The following is an 18,782-nucleotide window of genomic DNA, read 5'->3' as shown; positions in this document are numbered from 1 at the left end:
CTTTTATGCAGACAAGTTACTCAGTGCTATTTAGAGAAATGCACGTTCTGTCATTTGTTTTCGTTCACACTTTTAGATGTGTTTTGTAAAGCAAATGCCCTGATAGATGAGTTAGTCTCAGTATTATTAATATTAACTGTATATATATGCATTGCTTTTGTAATCATTGTTTACATATTTTTTTGTATGCCATGTTTGTACAGAAACTAACAGGCCGCACCAGTAAAGGGCCTAAAATAATTGGGAACGTACTGTTAAGACACCACTTAAATAAAGTGTTCAACCTAAAAATGAAGATTGCGTCAAACTTTGTAAGAAATGTTGCACATTGTTGAACTGCTCTTTAATTTTTTTGCGCGCTCTGCTCCCGTACCAAATACCCAGCGATGTTCCTCCTTATCGCAAGGCGCTTTGCGCCATAAACTTTTATAGTCTTGTTGTGTTTTTGGCTTCGAGAGATGTTTTTTTAGGGATCTTTCCTGTGTCTTTTAAAAGGGGTACTAAGCGGTCGAGATTCTCGAAATTCTTGATCTGTCCCTAATTACAGGGGAAGCTTTGTTACTTAAGGTGGCTGAACACAGTTTTTGCGCGCGCTTTTGCTGATGCAATTCAGCGCGCGCACAGGGATTTTAAAAAAGAAACATGCCGTCAATAGAGCGATCGTTTTATTTACTGAACACGTACCCGCACTATCTGTGATATTTTCGTCTAGAGTTAGCGCAGTGTATTGAGGGCTTTTATCTTTTAGGGAAGGTACGTTTTTTATTGGGGGGGGGGGGGGTGGGCCGGAGTATTTTAGAATTTTTTGGCCAAAAAAGTCGTGGCCCTCACACTTTTCAGATTGGATTAATACATGACCCTTTATAAATGCCTAAACAAAAAGGATCTGACCCTCCCCCCCACCTCCTCCAAGACAAAAACAACCAGAAGTGAAAATAACTGACCGGAAGTGTTGCTCACATAACCGTGTCTGCGCACAAAGCAGTTAATTGCGTGGCGTTGGTAGCACATCGGGTGCAGGAAAAAGTGAAAGTACAAGTCCAGAGATGTGGAAAGATGAAGATCTGGGGTGGTTCCCGAACCCAAAGGGCGAATATGCTGGGTTCTCAAATAGCATTTTGTGAGAAAGGTGAGCTTTATATTGAGTATAGGCGAATGTCGTGTAAAGAGAGAAGTGGCAAACTATCTAAATTTTGCGAGAGGGATGAGACTACCAGCGCTCAACTTCCAACTTGACGACCATATCCCGACTATGGCAAGCTACCAAACTTCCATTATCTCTCCTGGAGTGCAACTCCCACCGATGGCCGTGAGCCGGATGACTTCCAGCCTCGAGCTCAGATTAAGCGATTGTTTGAGGAAAGTGAACTAGTCAGTGGGGACAGTGAGACTATTAGAAGGTTTTCAGATAAATACATTGTCCCCGAAAAGCTTGTAGCGGAGTACGTTGAGCACCATGCCCAGATAAAAATGCGCAGGGAGAAGAAGAAAGAGGAGACTGAAACTGGAGCGAATGGAATGGCTGAACCGGGAGTACAATGACATTGACTGGGTTGGACTGTACAACTCAGATAAGCTGTCGTCGTTGAGGGTGGACGAACTATACTTGTACTTTTCCCATCACAAGATCACCTTCAACAGGAAGAAAGCTGAAAAAGTCGCAATGATAAAAGCGCGCATTGGTAGCTTGCTGTACAATTTAATGGAGCGTCAACAACCTCAGAAGCCCCCACTCAGAAATGTACAGCAACAAGTGACCTCGTCACTTTCCGAGGTGGAAACTGACTCGCAAAGTGATGTGGTAGATCGAGTTGTCGGTTCAAGCCCGAGTAGCTCAAGCAGCGAATCGTTACCGGACACTAATTTTATACCAGAGCCCTGTGTGGAAACATTACCGACGTCAAAATATGGACGAAAGCGGGTACGGGTCGAGAGAGACAATTACGTTAGTTGGGACAAGATAGTTTTTTGACATAATATTTCGACATCTGTTTAAAATGATGTAGATTGATTTAGACTGGTAGCTTTGCTTGTTTATGTAATTTTTAGGTTTCTGTACACTTCGCGTGTTTGGTAACAAATAATTGAAAGTCAACTAACCGACATAGAGTAGTTTTTCCTTGCCAAAAATAAAACTATGACCCTCCCCCGGCTGCGTATCAAACAGGTTTGACCCTCCTGAATTTGTAAAATATTTACTAATGACCCTCCCCTCCGAAACCCCGGCCCACTCCCGCCCCCCCAAGAAAAAGCGTACCTTCCCTTATTACAAAGATATGTAAGAAAAGTTAACGGTGCAAAGAACCCAGCAGTTCTCAGCTTTTTCGTCGTTACCGAAAGACTCAGTTAAATCCAGCGCATGCGTAGTAAGAAAAAAAATTGCGATTGAACACAGGGATGAAAAACGTCTGCGCGTGCGCCAGACACCCGCGGTATGAAACGTGGGCTCAGACGCGCGCTTATTTAAACTCAATAAATTTTGCGGGAAATGAACAGCCATTACGAAAGTTTAAAAAATAAGGAAGCCGTTAAAAGGATAAGGTTTTAATTCTTATTTTGGAAAAGAAGAAAAGAATTTTAAAAAATTGAGGGGGTGTACAAATTGTAAAAAAATTGCTCTCGCGCCGGAAAACGGTCTTTTGTGCAAAGTTCCAATACGGTTGCTAATTCTTGGGTTTCAGGTGACGTCACAAGCTTTGTTGAAGTTAGTGTCCGCCATGTTGGTGTTCCTCGGACGTCAAATTTATGAATAATTAGTCGATTTCTATGGTGAAGCCCTCTCTCTTATCGCCGTAATATTTCGCCAACTACATGAATATCCAGAAAGAAAAAAGGGATAAAAGTATCTGGCATTCATCTTAAGGTATCCCAGTGCTCTCTGAGTATGCCGAAAGCTTAGAGAGTTGGAAGGAAAGATGTTTGCAAAAGATCTCGGTCATCGGGGTTGACCCTGCAAGCATACCAGCCGAGAAGTTTAGTCCAAAATGCTTGCCTCCTGTGGAAGTGTCGGACGTGCTGAGTTACCTCATTCTTGAGACCATCTTCTACACCAAGAAGCAGTTCAAGGCGTTCAAGAGCCTAGAGGCGTTTAATCAAATGATGTCGGGATTTGTAACCTCAGTTGGAGGCAAAGTAATCGTCGGAAAGTATGTCGTGAGAGCACGAGTTTGGCATTCACATCATGTGAACATTTGGGTCATTTCCGAAAACGATGGGACTATTTTGTCAGCCCATTGCTTGGGATGCAAAGCTGGACTGGCTGAGGCATGCTCACATATCGCGAGTGTTTTATTTTATGTTGGAGGCAACTACTCGAATTCATGGCAAGCTCGCTGGGTGTCACGAAAACTCAGACACAGAAAACTCAGATCCCTCGAAGTGTTCTCTAAGCTTCCGAAGTGCTCCATAATTCGATAGTGCATAGCATAAAGCATGAACCAATTGTTTTATAAGATAACCGGTGGAATAATGCAAAAAATCTGACGCGAAAGACGGACAACAATATCAAGAGTGATTCTTCAGTGAAGCGAATCGTGACGGCGATGATGCCGAGTCTTCTTTCCCGTTGTTTTTCTCTTTCTGCCTCATTTAAGAAGTCTAGCCCAAGGGTCGCAAAATTGTCTTCGTTTTGGGACTGGTGGGCCGAGTCTCTGTTTGTATCAATTATTATCGCGAAATATTTAAGAATTTTAACAGAGCGACAACAAGGATCTGTGCGACGAAGTACAAAAAAGTAAACAAACGTCCCTTTCGGCTCGTCAAAATCACGCCACATTTGAATACTTTGGTGTTGGAGCGAGCGCATTTGATCCAGTTAACTGTGAACGAAAAGCTCAAAATTAACGGGAAAAATGGAGGAGATCTAAGCTAAATGAAGTCTTGTGTCACTCTAAAATGCTTTAATGCTCAACCATCGGACGATTTTGCGAAACGTGCAACTTGAGGCCTTGTTTTTGCTGCTTCAATTGGATCAAGACCTAAAAGGTCAACAGTACACGCGGCATTACCAGGAGTGATCATGAGTTGAGTTTATCTCTTGAATTTTCGAGGGGTCTGAGTTTTCGGGGTCTGAGGTCTGAGTTTTCGGGGTGTCAGTTTTCGTGACACCCCAAGCTTGCTTGCACTCAGGTAAAATGCTCATGGATTTTGCCGACATATGTCAATGAAGTGCCGTATGCGAGGGCTAAAGACATCGATTTCTCATCGGCTAAGAAGCTCAAAGAAAAGCTCGACCAAAAAATCGCGCATCTACAACAGCCGCAAGCCTCGAACCATACAACAACTTTTAGTTCCTCCTGTTCTTCCCCTTGATTTGTAATGATCTTAGGTATAGCGCATTAGATCATATATCTAATTAATTTTGCGCTATAGAAATAATAAAATTATTAAATTATTATACGAAAAAATCCTTAGTCTTTATGCTTTCCACTTTTGCTAGAACAGCCAACCACAATGCATAAAACCATCCCTTCTTTCTCACATGAACTCTTCGTTAGATACGGTTTGTTTACGCTCGAGGGACACCAAGATGGCGGATAGTAACCGTTGCATGGATAGTCCATTTCACAGTTGTGTGCTTGGTTGCCAAGCCTTTGAACGGGAGTGAGGCTAGGGATGACCTTGTTATGATACAAACCTTGCTGCCTTTCAAATGTAAATCACTTTGTTATCATGCTAACTAGATAGAGGTCTCTATCACAACAAGGTCATCTTTAGCCTCACTCTGAATCAAAGGCTTGGCAACTAAGTACACACCTGTAAAATGGCCTATTGGGTCAATTTGAGGCAACGTTTACAGTGTCGTGTTGGCTTTTTCTGATCACTTTTTCGTCCGTTCATGCAAAATGTTGGTTCGTCGATAAAACAAGGAACAGTAAAGTAGCTTTTTACGGCACTTCTAAGCCCCTGTCACTTGGTTTGGCAAGAGCTGTGTACTTGCCTGAAGAAACTCGAGTTCGTTTACATCATCGTCGAAGGATCGAAAAGCAAGATAGTCGCTGCTCATCGCTATTGTCCGACCAACATTCCAATTAACTAAACTTAATTCCCGTAAGCCTTTTCGAAATTTTGGACATAAAGGGAAGAAAGAAAGCGAGCTATCAATCAGGCACCACGTGGTGTGACGCCTGTGAAATAAAATTTTAACAAAGTGTCAAAATAGCTCAGTTAAGTTTTCATAACATTAAATTATTTTGGAATTTACTTTTGTGTCTGTTATGTTATCACCATTCAAATTCAAGACAGATACCAGTAATTTGATCAATCAATTACCTTAAAACAATTGTCAAACCTTTCCTCTGATTATGAATATCTCATCTCATTTCATTCTAACCTTCCTTATTATTATTATTATTATAAATTTTTGTACTGCCTTGAAGTGGCTGCATTGCAAATTGAATATAAAAATAACGAATAAACAAATTTGTCAAAGAAATCTTTCAAAAAAAAACCAAACAAACAAGCAAAAAGGGTTTTCCAATTTTCTAGAGACTAAAGATTCCTTTATGCAGTCCTTTGCAATGAAAATCTTTCATTTTCTTTTTTTTCTTTTCTTGTGTATCTTTTTGTCTTTTTATGTTGTATTTCTTCATTTTCATTTTTACTTCCAGTGTAATTATATTAAGTTAAGAAAATTTGACCCACTATTTGCAGGTCAAAGGAATGCCATGTAGATATGTAAGAAAATAAAATAAAAGTGTGAAAGTGTGGACCTTCAATGCTAGTGCCCAATTGAACTACTGATAGTTTTTATTTTAATGCTGCCTTATGACTGACATAACTGCCTTGCGGTTTGTAGGTCCCTCTGTGCAAATTCTCTATTGAACAACTAACATTTTATTTTCATCATTTCACACTTTCAACACTTGCCACCCTCACGCTTCCTTTCCCCTTATTAACCCACTATTTTTGTGGAGATTTGGGAACCCTTTCATTTGGGATTCCATGCTTTTACACAATCAATCAATCAATCAAGTTTATTGTCTATATGTGAGGCATGGTTACCCAGATTGCCCGAGCCAGAGGCTCGTGTATGAAACATAAGACAGCAACCCACCCATCCCACCCCAGGGTAGGACATCCACCACACAGTAATCTCGTGTGTGGGAAATTAACGTCTCCTACCCCTAACCCTGCAGGAGACGGGGCCTACGGTTTATTTGTTGTTATCCAAGAAGACTAGAATGTCTATCCATTTCTTGATATTATAGAAAGGTAGGAAATTCTCCTCAGTTATTTTTAAGACCATGAGTATTGGTCTGGCTGGGGCTCAAACCCTCGACGTCCCGCACAAAACATCCCGGCACTCTAACCATGTAATCCCACAAAGGTTGCTCGATAAATCTGTTGCATTTTTTTTGATAAAACTTTTTCTTTCTTAAAAAAGAAAACAAAAAAACAGTCAATATCCAACCACATCAACATGGCAATGTCATTTTCTGGTTCTTTCTGAGCACTATTTTACAGTCAACAGTTACTGGCAGAACAGGAAGCATCTCATGTACACTTATTGCCCTTTTGTTTAGCAAATTATTTTATTCATCCAATGTGGATATTTCTGTAATAAGCAGTCCACTGAGTCAGGCGTGGGTGTACCAGATAATTGTTCAAGGAATCTTACTAGGCAACAGGATCTATGATTCAATCACACAAAACTCCTCAAACCTTTGGTGTGTTACAACCTCTGCAAGGCCCTAAAGCACTGAACAATATCATCGACCATACCACTACTGGTCCTGAACTTCCTGTCAGCATAAATCCTGAAGCAATTCTGGCTTCTGCTTTCATTTGAGTTCCAACACCATTGTACTTATAACAACAACAACATTGACTTTATTTTTTAAAATGAAAGAAATAAAGGCTTTTGTAGCCCACAGTTAGCAGAGCTATTCTAGGCGGACTACCTAAACAGACACTGTATAGGCTCTCACACATACACACACACACACACACACACACACACACACGCACACACACACGCAACAATGAAATAAATAAATGAGCAAATAAAAATAAATAATAAATAATAGTAGTGATAATCATGTTAAAGGTTTTAACTGAGCCAGTCACACAAGGGAGTTTTTAACAGGTCAAAGAGAAAGCTAATCAGTTGAAATACAAATATAAGCTAGAAAGGTCAAGGTAGCGCAAGTCAACATTCATCTCCTCAATTTCAAGAATTTTCAAAAGCAAGTGAGTTAGCTCACTTTTAAAAGGTGCTTTCTTTCCCAGGAATTTTTCTTTATGATAGCACATCCACGAGAACAATGGGTGTCATGTGGCTTTTGCTGAGTGGCAGCACTCATATGAGCTCCTCTCATACCATATGGAAATAACTAATTTCCAATACACTCTTAGGACTGTAACGAATGTTAAATTCCAGTGAGAGCAATATGCATGGGGTAACGGGATATTTTGCAGCGTGTTTGATTTGTTCATGTAACACCGTGTAAGATGGGTTTGCTTTGGCTTCGCCTTGATAAAAATATAAGTTCCATTTTTCTTCGAGATTCACATTTATTACCAAAGCATGTTATTATTTACCTTCTATCAATTTGAATCTTAGCTTATTATCTAAAATGGAGGTAAATTATACTCAAAGATATCAAGCTTGCAAAGTTTCCTTACCGAGTACTGAAATTTGGCCCTTGATCATGAGCAAGCAAATAAACATTTCCCAAAAATAATACGTTCAACATGTCGACGAGTTCAATTTACAGAAGTTATTGTCAAAGAGCGTCCTTACATTGCAGTCTGAAATGCAAAATATATCCACGAATACACAGTTTAAATTGCGCCGACACTTCATCGATCGGACGATCGAAAAGCTCGCCAACGACAACATCAACTCTCACTTCACGCATGCGCAGACGTTTTTCATCCCTGTCGCGATTGAATGGAAAAATTGCTTTCTCGGAAATATGCCTATTTCTTGAGAACCACTCTTTAGAATTTCACGAAATTTGGCACGAAAATACTTCAGGGAATAAGTAACTGGAGTATTGAAAAAAAATTGATTTTAAGCAAAGGAAATTGTAGAAAATCGAGTGAACCTCTAACTTTGTTAAGGCGGGGGTAAACCTGAAATTTGCTCCAAAACTGAGTTTTTTGTTTTCCTCGGAATTTGCAGCTTTGGGTATTAAACTTTGCTATGGAAAAATAATTTTCCACTTATTTTCACTATTTTTGCCTTTTTGAGCGATTTTAAAATTCCCGCTCTGACTAATGGCGTGGTTACCATGGCAACGAGAAGAGCATTTTTTAATTTTTCAGTTGTTTATAACGTGTTTTTCTGGCAACCAAGCTCCAAACGGGCAGGATTTATCGAGAGATACTTCATTTAGTCTTATCTGAAGGGTTTTCTAGGGTCAAAACCATTATGGGATAGATTTAGAGGCAGTTTTGGTCGACTGTGACACTCAGTGTACTCGGAGCAATCAAAGGAAAAGTTATAATCAAAGGAGAAGTTATATCGAAAATGGTCGGAGAGAAAAGTAGATCTGTCTACAGGAAGAAAAGAAAGAGATATTTTTCTGGAAGGCGAAAACAGAAAGAAGAGTCTGAAGAAACAGCTCCTGATGTTTACGAAATCGCCGCCTCAACTCCGAGCACTTCGCGGGATGAAAATCAGCTCTCCGACTCGGACTCTAAAGAAACCGTTGGTTCCTCAAGAAAGAAAATGAAATATGCCGACGAGGAGCTTCTTTTAGACAGCACTGATGAAGAGTATACCTTCAATACCGAGGAAAGCGAGGAATATAGATTAATAAATGTGAAAAATTTATCCACGGCCCTCTCTAAGGCACACGTGTGTGAGAAAGGTGAGAAATTTTTTGAAATCTATGTCTTTCTCTGTTCTCGATTATGACGTATTTCCCATATCATTTCGACCCTTAGTTCCAGTTTCCCCTGCTAAATATGCTGATTTATCTATTAAATCTTGGATTGGTTAAGAGAAAGATTTTGAGGTATATATTGTGCATATAAACTGTAAACAAAAAATTATGGGGAAAAACCACAGTATGTGTATTTCTGACTTGAGGTCTGTACTTTGCTTATAATAAAATTGCCCGATTTATGTTACAATTTTCACTTGATTTGTCTTTAGGCACCTTAACTCTTGAGGAAGATAAAAGTGCAAGAGCAGGGCTGATGTCACAGTTTTCCCTTCAGTGCAGTTCCTGTGAGGAATCCAGTCCGCTTCCAACATCCAGTGGTGTGACCCAGCGAGGGAAATCCTATGACATTAACCGCCGAGTTGTCTACCATGCTATAGAGAGTGGCTGTGGTTATGAAGGCCTTGCCACATTCTGTGGTATAATGAACATGCCTTGCCTTTCTAAGCCTGCCTACTACAAACAAGTGGACAACATCCTGGAAGCTCTTGAGGATGAAGCAAAGGATGACATGAGAAAAGCTGGAGAGAGACTTCGGCAGCAGATTTTGGAAGAAAACCCAGAAAAAGATCTGGATGATACTCTGGATGCTGTTGTAAGTTTTGATGGCACTTGGGCCAAACGAGGGTTTACCTCATTAACTGGAGTGGTTTTTGTCATTTCAGTGGACACTGGTGAAGTTTTGGACTACCATGTCCTTTCAAAGGCATGTCAGAAATGTGCTTTAAATAAAGCAAAATGTGTAAATGAGGAAGAATTTGAGGAGTGGTTGTTGGAACATGAGTGTGACATAAACTTTGCTGGTAGCTCACCAGCAATGGAGTGTGAAGGAGCTGTAGTCTTGTGGGAAAGGTCATTGGAACGTCACAACCTGAGGTACAGATGGATGGTGAGCGATGGTGATAGCAAGGCCTTTAATTCTGTGGAAAATATTTATGGTGAAATCAAAGTTGAGAAATTAGACTGCGTGGGACATGTCCAAAAAAGGATGGGCAAACATCTGTTGAACCTGAAGGCTAGAACTAAAGGGAAACTAGCTGATGGCAAACCTATTGGTGGTATAGGGAGACTGTCTGACACAAGAATAAAGAAGTTCCAGAAAGATTATGGACTTGCAATTCGGCAAAATACCATCAGGAAATCCAATCCAGGAAGAAGGGAGGTGGAGGTTGCAGTTTATGGAATGAAAAAAAACATTATTGCAATACTCCATCACAATGTTGAGTCAAATGACCCAGCCAAACAGCATCGATTTTGTCCACCAGGGGAATCCTCTTGGTGTAAATGGAAGCAAGACAAAGCAACAGGAACATCTACATACAGTAGTGGTAACTGTTTGCCAGATGTCTTTCTTGATGTCTTGAAACCCACTTTTATGACTCTAAGTGACTCGAAATTGCTAGAGAGGTGTGTGTTGGGAACAACACAAAATCCCAATGAGTGTGTTAACTCAATGGTGTGGGTACGGTGTCCTAAACATAAACACCATGGTGCAAAAGTAATTCGGTGTGCTGCAGCATCAGCAGTCTGCCACTACCATAATGGAGCTTCTAGTAGGCTAAAAATCATGGAGAGGCTTTGTATCCCTGGTGGTGTTTGTACAAGAGTGGCAACACATGCAAAAGACAGTAAAAGATTGGCTAAGTCCGATTTGCAGGTTATGCAGAAGGAAAAGAGACGGCGTCAAGGGGAGCGACTTCTGAGGACTCGTCGAGAGGAAGCCCTTCGAGAAGCTGAAGGAGTTACTTATGAACCAGGATGTTTTTAAATTACTTTTAGATACTCCTGTGGACAAAATATGGACACTTGGGCCACTATAGTGGTTACATATTGTAAAAAATTAAGTTTGATTGCTATCTGTAAGTTTAAAGGCCATTTTATCATTACGCAATAATTTTGTCTTCTAGAAAAGATATCTTGACAACAATTTATCCAATTGATCTGAAATTTTCAGCATTTGTTCCTTTTAATAAGTTTTGTGTTATAAGCAGAGCAATTTTCCATATGATGTATGTACTTAAAGTTATGAAGTGAAACACCCCTCTGATTTTCCATGTCAAATTTAATTGATCATCATTTAAAATGTTTTCAACATATTAGAAATCCCTCTGCTTATAACAGTAAGCAACATGTCTTCTTTGAATTGATACTAAAAACGTTATTTTTCATTAATTCCAGAAGGAGTTATCTTTTCTTAAGTAACCCCTGGTAGAACCCAGCAGGGAGCTCAATTAAATGAGTGGTATCCTATTACAATTGACATGTTGAGTCTAAAATATTTTTTTTCATGATCTTCAAGTCATAAGCTTTCCAGGGATATATAGTTTGCCTAAGTTTTGAAGTAAGTCCTAGCTGTGAAAAATGAGTGAAAAATGGGCATTTTTTCAGGTTTACCCCCGATTGTTATCAAAATGGTGTTAACTTGTGAGTATGGTTACAAGCTCGTTGCCTGCAAATTATAAAGAAAATCTAATGACCAGATTTTCTTCAAAGAAACAACCGATTTTAATTGTCTGTTTATTTCTATTCGTGTCGCCATGGAAACGGCACACATGTCAGCTCAATTATCAAAAAAGCAAAGTTTGTGTTGTGAACTTGCTTGCTGCATGCTGCCAGTTTTGGCGACCGAGAGATCAAGGGTTTTAGAGAAAATGGTGAAAGAAACAAAGGTATCAAAAACTGTGTTCAGCCACCTTAACGCTAGCATCAGTAGAAGTAAAACCAGGTTCCGCAGTGAGTGATTCTCAGTTTAGTAATGCCAAGCGTTACTCACCATATCATGGCACATATGGATTTCGTTACATAACTGGAATTCGTGAAGTTGATTGGTCGAGGAATCAAAAGCCCGAACCAATCCATCGCCTGATCCTGAATTGATTTAATTTCTCCCGCGTGAGAAGAAACGTCTATAGCCCACTTTGGAAAAGAGCGGTAGCCTGGAACCGAAGTCGCCACGCAAGCGCTTATGGGATTGTTTGGGAGGACGCTCAAGTCGGCCATCTTGAATTATGCCCAAGTACGTAAGTTGCTGTGTGCCTTTGTGCACCAATAATTTCAGAAACTCCTTCGGATTGACGTTTTATCGAATTCCAAAAGATGAAAGTATTCGCAGAGAATATGTCCGTTTACTAAGAAATGATAATTTAAAGACAGAGTCCGACAGCACACGCGTTTGCTCTGCGCATTGGACTGGAGGTACTAAGCTCAGCAGAACTCACCTTCCACCGATATTTCCTTGGAGCAAGAAGGAAAAGGAGCGACGGATTTTGTCCAGAACGGAATCGACTACAAATACAGCAAGCAAGAAAAGAAAAGTCGACTTGGGATCTTCTTCCGAAATTGACGAAGGGACTCTTATTGAAATTGATCACGAGGAGTCCATTCCAGCCTCTTTTTGCGATGCAGCGACACAAACTGAAATGACTGTAGAAATGCTGGATCGAATGGAAGCCGAACTTAAAGAGATGAGAGAGGAAAAGGAAAGGTTAGCAAGGGAGAGAGACGAGTTATCAAGAGAGTTAAAGAGACTTCAGCATGTAACGAAAAATCAGAAATTTGACATTGTAAAATTTAAGGACAGCCCTGAAGATGTCGAATTTTACACAGGCCTTCCCCACTGGGATGCACTTATGCTTCTTTATGACCTGGTCAGTCAGGAGGCTCAAAACCTGAACTATGGCAGTTACGAAAAGAAAGACAGTGGTTCAGAGCAAAAGCTTGGAAGGCCCAGAGCATTAACTTTATTTGAAGAGTTTGTTTTGACTTCAATGAGACTTAGGCTTGGCTTGTTTCAAAAGGATCTTGCACACAGATTCAATGTTTCTGAAACTACTGTTTCTGTTGAGTTTAACACTTGGGTTCGGTTTATGAGGATTGAACTGGAGCCTTTAATTTGCCTCCCCAGGAGAGAGCTTCTACATCAGTTCATGCCAAACATTTTTAAGGAACTTTATCCAAGGACAGTTCTAATTATTGATGCTGTTGAAATTTGAGCAGAGAGCCCCTCATCACTTGACATGCAGTCAGTGTGTTATTCTTCGTATAAAGGAACAACAACTATGAAAGGACTTGTTGGTCTTTCGCCCACTGGAGCCCTGGGATTTTTAAGCAAGCTTTACACTGGTAGCATAAGTGACAAGGAGCTTACCAAAATGTCTCATGTGATTGACTACTTGCATCCTGGGGATGATGTCCTGGCAGACAAAGGCTTTGACATACAAGATGACTTAGCTGCAAAAAGGGTTACTGTAAACATACCTTCTTTTCTTAAAGGAAAAACTCAGTTCAGCAAAGAAGAAATGGCACACAACAAAAAAATTGCTAGCCTGAGAATACATGTTGAGAGATGTATTGAAAGGATGAAAAACTGGCATATTTTTGACAGCAGAATTCCTTTAACATTGGCTCCTATTGCTAGTGACATGTTTATAATTATAGGGGCACTTACAAACTTTTTACCACCTCTCATTGATTAAAGTGTAAATGCATGACTCCAGAAATATCCATACTTCCCCATGGGAGGGTTTTTTCATTTAAACCCTTCCAACCCTCCCCCCCCCCTGAATTTCTAGTTTAGCTTCATACTTTCCCTAATGAATTTTAGCCTTGTTTACATGGAGTGAGTGTCATCTCATTAATGCATCTTATAGACCTTTCCCGAATTCAACCTACAGTACATGTAAGTGATTATAAACAATGATTTCAAGTCAATTCTGGGGCAGACAAAATTATTGTAAATTTATCAAACCACATGCAAATTGTTCGCCCCAACCGTGAATTAAATCATTATTCGTGGGCATCGAAAGCTAATGCAGGAAAGCAAGTTCAACAACATACCAATTTAGCAAATTAAATATGTATGTCAGTCAACATCCTCTCATGTCAAATCTTGATAGGCCATATTTCAAACGCAGATAAGCAAGTTCTACAAGAATGTGCTCATTGTAAAATGCCTCCAGTTTTGCAAGCACTGAGATCCAGAATTTAGGATCAAAGTTTACTGTTGAAATGAAAACACCTTCAATGTCTACAAATGATCTGTCTGGAAGCTCTTTAACTCCCTTTATCACCAGATCAACCCATGATTTCTGTGTAACAAACAACTGCTGCTGGACTTGATAGTGATACTTGTGTTTCTGGTTGATAACCAGCTGTCCATCAGTTGAACCAGGAAGAAAGATTCTTTTTCTGATAAGTCCATCGTGCAAAGTCTCATTCTCCTTTAGGAAGACAAGTTTTATTTCAATAAGTCCACTGGAACTTGGCTCAGCGGAGTCAGCATTGTATACTAAGCCATCTGGAGATGCAGCCAAGAAATTATGTGATTTGCTGATGAAAAGTCCACATGGTTTCACAAGGACATTTTGATTGTTCAGTTTCCTTGATTTGATGTATTCTGCAATAACAGTGCCTTCTCTTGACAAGCCCTCTTTCATATAAATTGTTTGAGGGATTTGCTTGTAATGTAAGACTTCACTAATGGCCTTTGTAGGGGAGGTAGTTGCATGCAGAGTCGCAATTTGATGGCATTTAGATGCAGTTATTCTTATTTTTCGATGCAGATTCCAGTTTTCATTTACTGATTGGCCCATGGTTTCTTTTTCAATTCGATCGACATCCTTTTCATCAGCAAAGAGCCTTTTCTTAAGTTTTATGCACCTTTCCTTTATTTCTTCCAAACTCACTGGATGGCATTTCACTGGTGATAACAGTTCAGTTGACACTGGACTACCATTTCCTTGTTCCGGTTCAATGTGATTCAAGGGTGTGCAGTAATTATGTTCAACCATAATTGTTTCTTTATTTTCCTCCAAAGTTTTTTGCGGTAAAATGAGACTGAAGGCCATTTTCTTGCCTGTCTTATTCTCAATTTCCTTGACACGGTGCAATAAATTATACATGTCGGTGTTTGTATTTGGGTTCTGCTGATGTGGTGCTCTAACATCCCTTGTTGATGGAGGAGCTTTATCCTCACTTTTGCTTAGTTTGCCATGTTGATGTTTTTTAAATTTGGCTTTGGCAATTGGCAGATTGTCAATCTTTCTTTTTCTTGGGACATTCCATGCACATGGCTTTGAAGTTCAAGAAAGTGCAGGGGTTAAGGAAGGATTTACCAGTGCTTTACTTTGTTTGAAGAACTCCTCCAGTGCAAATAATGTTGAAGTTACATGGTTGCAATGCCCGTCAACTCCAGCTGGGCAACCATCATAAGCTGTTACTACACTGCCATCTTTGTTGAAAACAATGAAGCAATTATACAACACTGTCTTTTTCACTGATGGAATAACTTGACTTTTAACATAAAACTTTCCGTCAGATTCCCTGCATTTAATGCTAAGGACATGGCCAGATTTAAAAAAATTGTATCCCTTGACAAGAGGTTTTGCTGTGGATAATTGCTTCTTAGCATCACTCTCTTCAATCATGTACCTCCATAATGTACCAAATGATATGGCAGGTAAAATATTCAAATCCTCTGTAAAGCCGTCCACTGGAAAGTTTTCTTTGAGTGTTTTAGCGTTAATTTCTTCCATGAGTCCCAGGTCTGCCTTAGCTTTAGCCAAATGGATTCCACCATCAGGGTCCTTTATTTTCGAGCTTAGGCCACCTGTAAAATAGTCTTTTACCCTGAAACACACGAAAGTATTAACGATTTTCTCAGAAAATTGTCGACTAACGTCGTAATGTAAAGCACAGGGGGCAATAATAAGAGTTCTCGAATAATTCCCGAGCTTTCTTACCTTTGAACAAGCTGCATTTTCTTTCCAGTTGTTTTAGCTCCACGGCAAAGAAGCCATCGCTGCAGCTGTTTCACGGTGCATTCTTCTGGTATTTTCCGAGGTAAAATTGCTCCTGGTACATCTTCTTCTCTTAGCTTTACGATATCAGATTTGTTTCTTTCGATTACTTCGACCTTATCGCTATTTTGCTCCGTTAAAACCTTGCTGTCACCACTAAATTCCGCGCTAAATTCCGCCATGTTTTTGTTTTACCTGCGTCCCCCCAAACAGTCCCATAAGCGCTTGCGCGGCGACTTCGGTTCCAGGCTACCGCTCTTTTCCAACGTGGGCTATTGTACCGTTGCAGTTATGTCCTCTTGTTGTAGATATGTCCTCTGACGTAATGTGATACAATGGCCAATCACATCCTGTGATCTATGGAGCGACACACGGCTTGGGACTGGTTAAGAGATCCCGTTGCAGTTATGTCTTCAAGCAAAAGTGCTCATTCAAGGGGGTCGGGATAAGTAGAAAATTTGTCACGCAACTTGGAACTGATCTCAGGAAAACACGCTGTTCGCAATCTCTCACATTACTTTCCTTGAAGTTCTATCACTCCTTCGTTAACGCCGTGTGATCGCATCGTTCTTCTAATCTAAACGTCCTAAACGTGGAAGAGCAACTTGCTACGTAAATAACAAAGCGACTTTTGACCAAAGGATGCGTTATTGTTCACGCTTCATTTGCAGTCTTGCTTTATTTACAGACGTCATTGTTCGACTTGCGACTTCAAAGACAACATTTTACCCATATCACAATTGTTTTATTTTCTTGAATCGTTGAAGATCGTAGATTATGGTTCGTCGGCATAAAATTATATATTTTTGACGCCTCGCTGATCTGCTGGAGGTAAGATCGACTGAGAGGTCAAAGTTCTGATAATTTGTCTGCGTCACGAAGTCTTCCTTCAATCACAGAAGTTTGGCCTTCAGTTGATTGTTTCGAATATCGTAGGTTTTTGCTGTATGGCAAAGATCTGAAGAAGTAGATTGTGAAATTTGAAATAGTAGATTGTGATGTGATTTTATTACGGTTCCGCTGATTTTAGTTGAGGTGCATGATAAGTTAATAGCAAGTGCCGAATTAGCCTCCAGATGGTATAGATCGAATTTCTTAAAAGGGAACTATGACAAGTATCAGACAATGACACTTGGGAATAAAAATAATGATATGGATAGTATTATAATTGATGACAATGAAGTTAAATCTACCAAGTGTTTAAAACTTCTTGGGGTATATATAGACAATAGGCTTCAATTTGATGAACACATTGCTAACATTTGTAAGAGGAGTAGCCAGCGTGTTGGAGTCCTGATGAGGCTCAGGAATATGATACCAACAGACACCAAGCTGAAGTTGTTTAAGGCAGCCATTCTTCCGTATTTAACATACAGCCATCTTGTCTGGCATTTTTGTAGGGCGAGTGATACTAGAAAATTGGAACGTATTCAAGAAAGGGCACTTAGGGCAGTTTACTGTGATAAGGGGAGTAGTTATGATAAATTATTAGACATGGCTAACCTAAGTACACTGCAGAACAGAAGACTACAGGATATAGCCATTCTTATGTATAAGGTAAAGAACAATTTATCTCCTAATTACATATGTAGCCTTTTTCAAATTCCACAACTTAGGTACACACTGCGTAATAATGATTTTGGTATACCTAGATTTAATACTGTCACTTTTGGAAAACATTCGCTTAGATATATGGGACCCAAAATATGGGCAATTGTACCAAGAAATGTAAGAGAACTGACATCCATATCATCTTTTAAATGTAACATACGTAGAATAGACCTTGTTTCTAAATTGACTGATAGTAAATGTGAAAACTGCCTTTTATGTAAGACTTAGGTTAGATTTTAAATTGTACATATATATTGTTTTATTTTTAAATTTCTCAAATTTTTAGGTAGTATTTAGTGTCCCCAGTTAGTGGTTGTATAACTGCTATTTTAGATTTGACACATAAATAAAGGTTGTTGTTGTTGTACTCTCTTTAGTTCTGTCTCTAATTTCATTACGGTCCGGTTCTGCTGTTTTAAGCAGCTCTTTTTTTAGTACTGTTTCTAAATTATAACACCAACTCGCTACTATACGCACTGCCCAAATTCCTGATAGATCGCTTACAAAATGTCCAGAGTGCCGCAGCTCGTGTCGTCACTCATACAAGAAAGTACGACCATATCAAACCCATCTTAAAGCAGCTGCACTGGCTCCCAGTTAGCCAGCGCATAGATTACAAGATACTACTTCTGACCTACAAAGCGCTCAACGGCCAGGCCCCTAGTTACATCACTGAACTGTTGAAGCCTTATGTAACGACCAGAAACCTGAGGTCCTCCTCTAAAAATTTACTTAAAGTACCATCTGTTAAGCTAGGAAGTTATGGTCATAGGTGTTTCTCTTTTATAGCACCGACTCTATGGAACTCTCTTCCAAACAACATAAGAGTGAGCGGCTCGCTGTCACATTTTAAGACCTGTATAAAGACATACCTTTTTAACAAATTTTATAATTAGACTACTCCTTATTGAGCTATTTAATTATTCAAGTAGTAAGTTAGGCCGCTAGATAGTTAGCTAGTAAGTTAGTTGATTAGTTGGTGAGCTAGTTAATTGGCTAGGAAATTAGTTAATTTCAATATAAGTTTAAAGTTTTTACTTTCATTACAACAGACTACCTTATTAGCTAGTTTCTTTTACTGATGTTTTAGAGATTTTTTTATGGTTTTTATAATCTTATCGATCCGATTTATAAAATTACTGTACAGCGCTATTGGATAGTGATAGAAAAGCGCTATATAAATACCGTACTGTTATTATTATTATTATTTATTAATTATTGTCGGATTTGTTGTACTTTTGGGTGGATTTGTCATAATTTACCCCGTTTACGACAAATTCACATAATGATCAAATCGAAAATCGGGTAAAGATGGCTATGGCAAGTCATTAGAATATATTCCATCTAAAGGACCTTAAGGATGAATTTCACAGAATTTACCCTGTTTTTCTAGAATTCGCTGATCAAATGGAAAAACCAGGTAAAGGGGATGGCATATGGAAACTTAGCGTGTTAGCCACTTTCGGATGAATTCGTAGAA

The 18,782-nt window shown here is 39.5% G+C and overlaps 3 protein-coding genes and 1 pseudogene across 3 annotated transcripts; 3 read left to right on the top strand and 1 right to left on the bottom strand.

Annotated features, from left to right (window-relative positions):
- The first annotated feature begins 1,158 nt into the window (after nucleotides 1–1,158).
- On the top strand, nucleotides 1,159–5,672 carry LOC148717567 (uncharacterized; annotated as a pseudogene).
- A 2,666-nt stretch (nucleotides 5,673–8,338) lies between these two features.
- LOC148717566 (uncharacterized) lies at nucleotides 8,339–11,154 on the top strand. Its single transcript, XM_088743125.1, has 2 exons — nucleotides 8,339–8,819; nucleotides 9,107–11,154. Exons 1-2 carry the CDS (start codon nucleotides 8,477–8,479, stop codon nucleotides 10,660–10,662), a joined length of 1,899 nt encoding a protein of 632 aa, XP_088599251.1. The 5' UTR covers nucleotides 8,339–8,476; the 3' UTR covers nucleotides 10,663–11,154.
- Nucleotides 11,155–11,842: 688 nt separating this feature from the next.
- Nucleotides 11,843–13,440, top strand: LOC148717565 (uncharacterized). The gene has a single exon (XM_088743582.1). It carries the CDS (start codon nucleotides 11,903–11,905, stop codon nucleotides 12,884–12,886), a length of 984 nt encoding a protein of 327 aa, XP_088599708.1. The 5' UTR covers nucleotides 11,843–11,902; the 3' UTR covers nucleotides 12,887–13,440.
- Nucleotides 13,227–15,945, bottom strand: LOC148717564 (uncharacterized). Its single transcript, XM_088743583.1, has 2 exons — nucleotides 15,635–15,945; nucleotides 13,227–15,521 (listed from the first exon to the last, which is right to left on the bottom strand). The coding sequence occupies exons 1-2, from the start codon at nucleotides 15,871–15,873 to the stop codon at nucleotides 14,975–14,977; spliced, it is 786 nt and encodes a 261-aa protein (XP_088599709.1). The 5' UTR covers nucleotides 15,874–15,945; the 3' UTR covers nucleotides 13,227–14,974.
- Nucleotides 15,946–18,782: the final 2,837 nt, after the last annotated feature.

This window comes from Stylophora pistillata, chromosome 13 (assembly GCF_964205215.1).
Source record: "Stylophora pistillata chromosome 13, jaStyPist1.2, whole genome shotgun sequence".
NCBI lineage: Eukaryota > Metazoa > Cnidaria > Anthozoa > Scleractinia > Pocilloporidae > Stylophora > Stylophora pistillata.
This window is presented reverse-complemented; position numbering and strand designations above follow the sequence as displayed.

What these genes read in the sequence shown, in the direction of transcription:
- LOC148717566 (XM_088743125.1), top strand. Translation starts at nt 8,477, where the DNA reads ATGGTCGGAGAGAAAAGTAGATCTGTCTACAGGAAGAAAAGAAAGAGA. An exon ending in GGCACACGTGTGTGAGAAAG is followed by an intron (nt 8,820 to 9,106) that starts GTGAGAAATTTT and finishes ATTTGTCTTTAG; the next exon opens with GCACCTTAACTCTTGAGGAA.
- LOC148717564 (XM_088743583.1), bottom strand. Translation starts at nt 15,873, where the DNA reads ATGGCGGAATTTAGCGCGGAATTTAGTGGTGACAGCAAGGTTTTAACG. An exon ending in AAAATGCAGCTTGTTCAAAG is followed by an intron (nt 15,522 to 15,634) that starts GTAAGAAAGCTC and finishes CGTGTGTTTCAG; the next exon opens with GGTAAAAGACTATTTTACAG.
- LOC148717565 (XM_088743582.1), top strand. Translation starts at nt 11,903, where the DNA reads ATGCCCAAGTACGTAAGTTGCTGTGTGCCTTTGTGCACCAATAATTTC.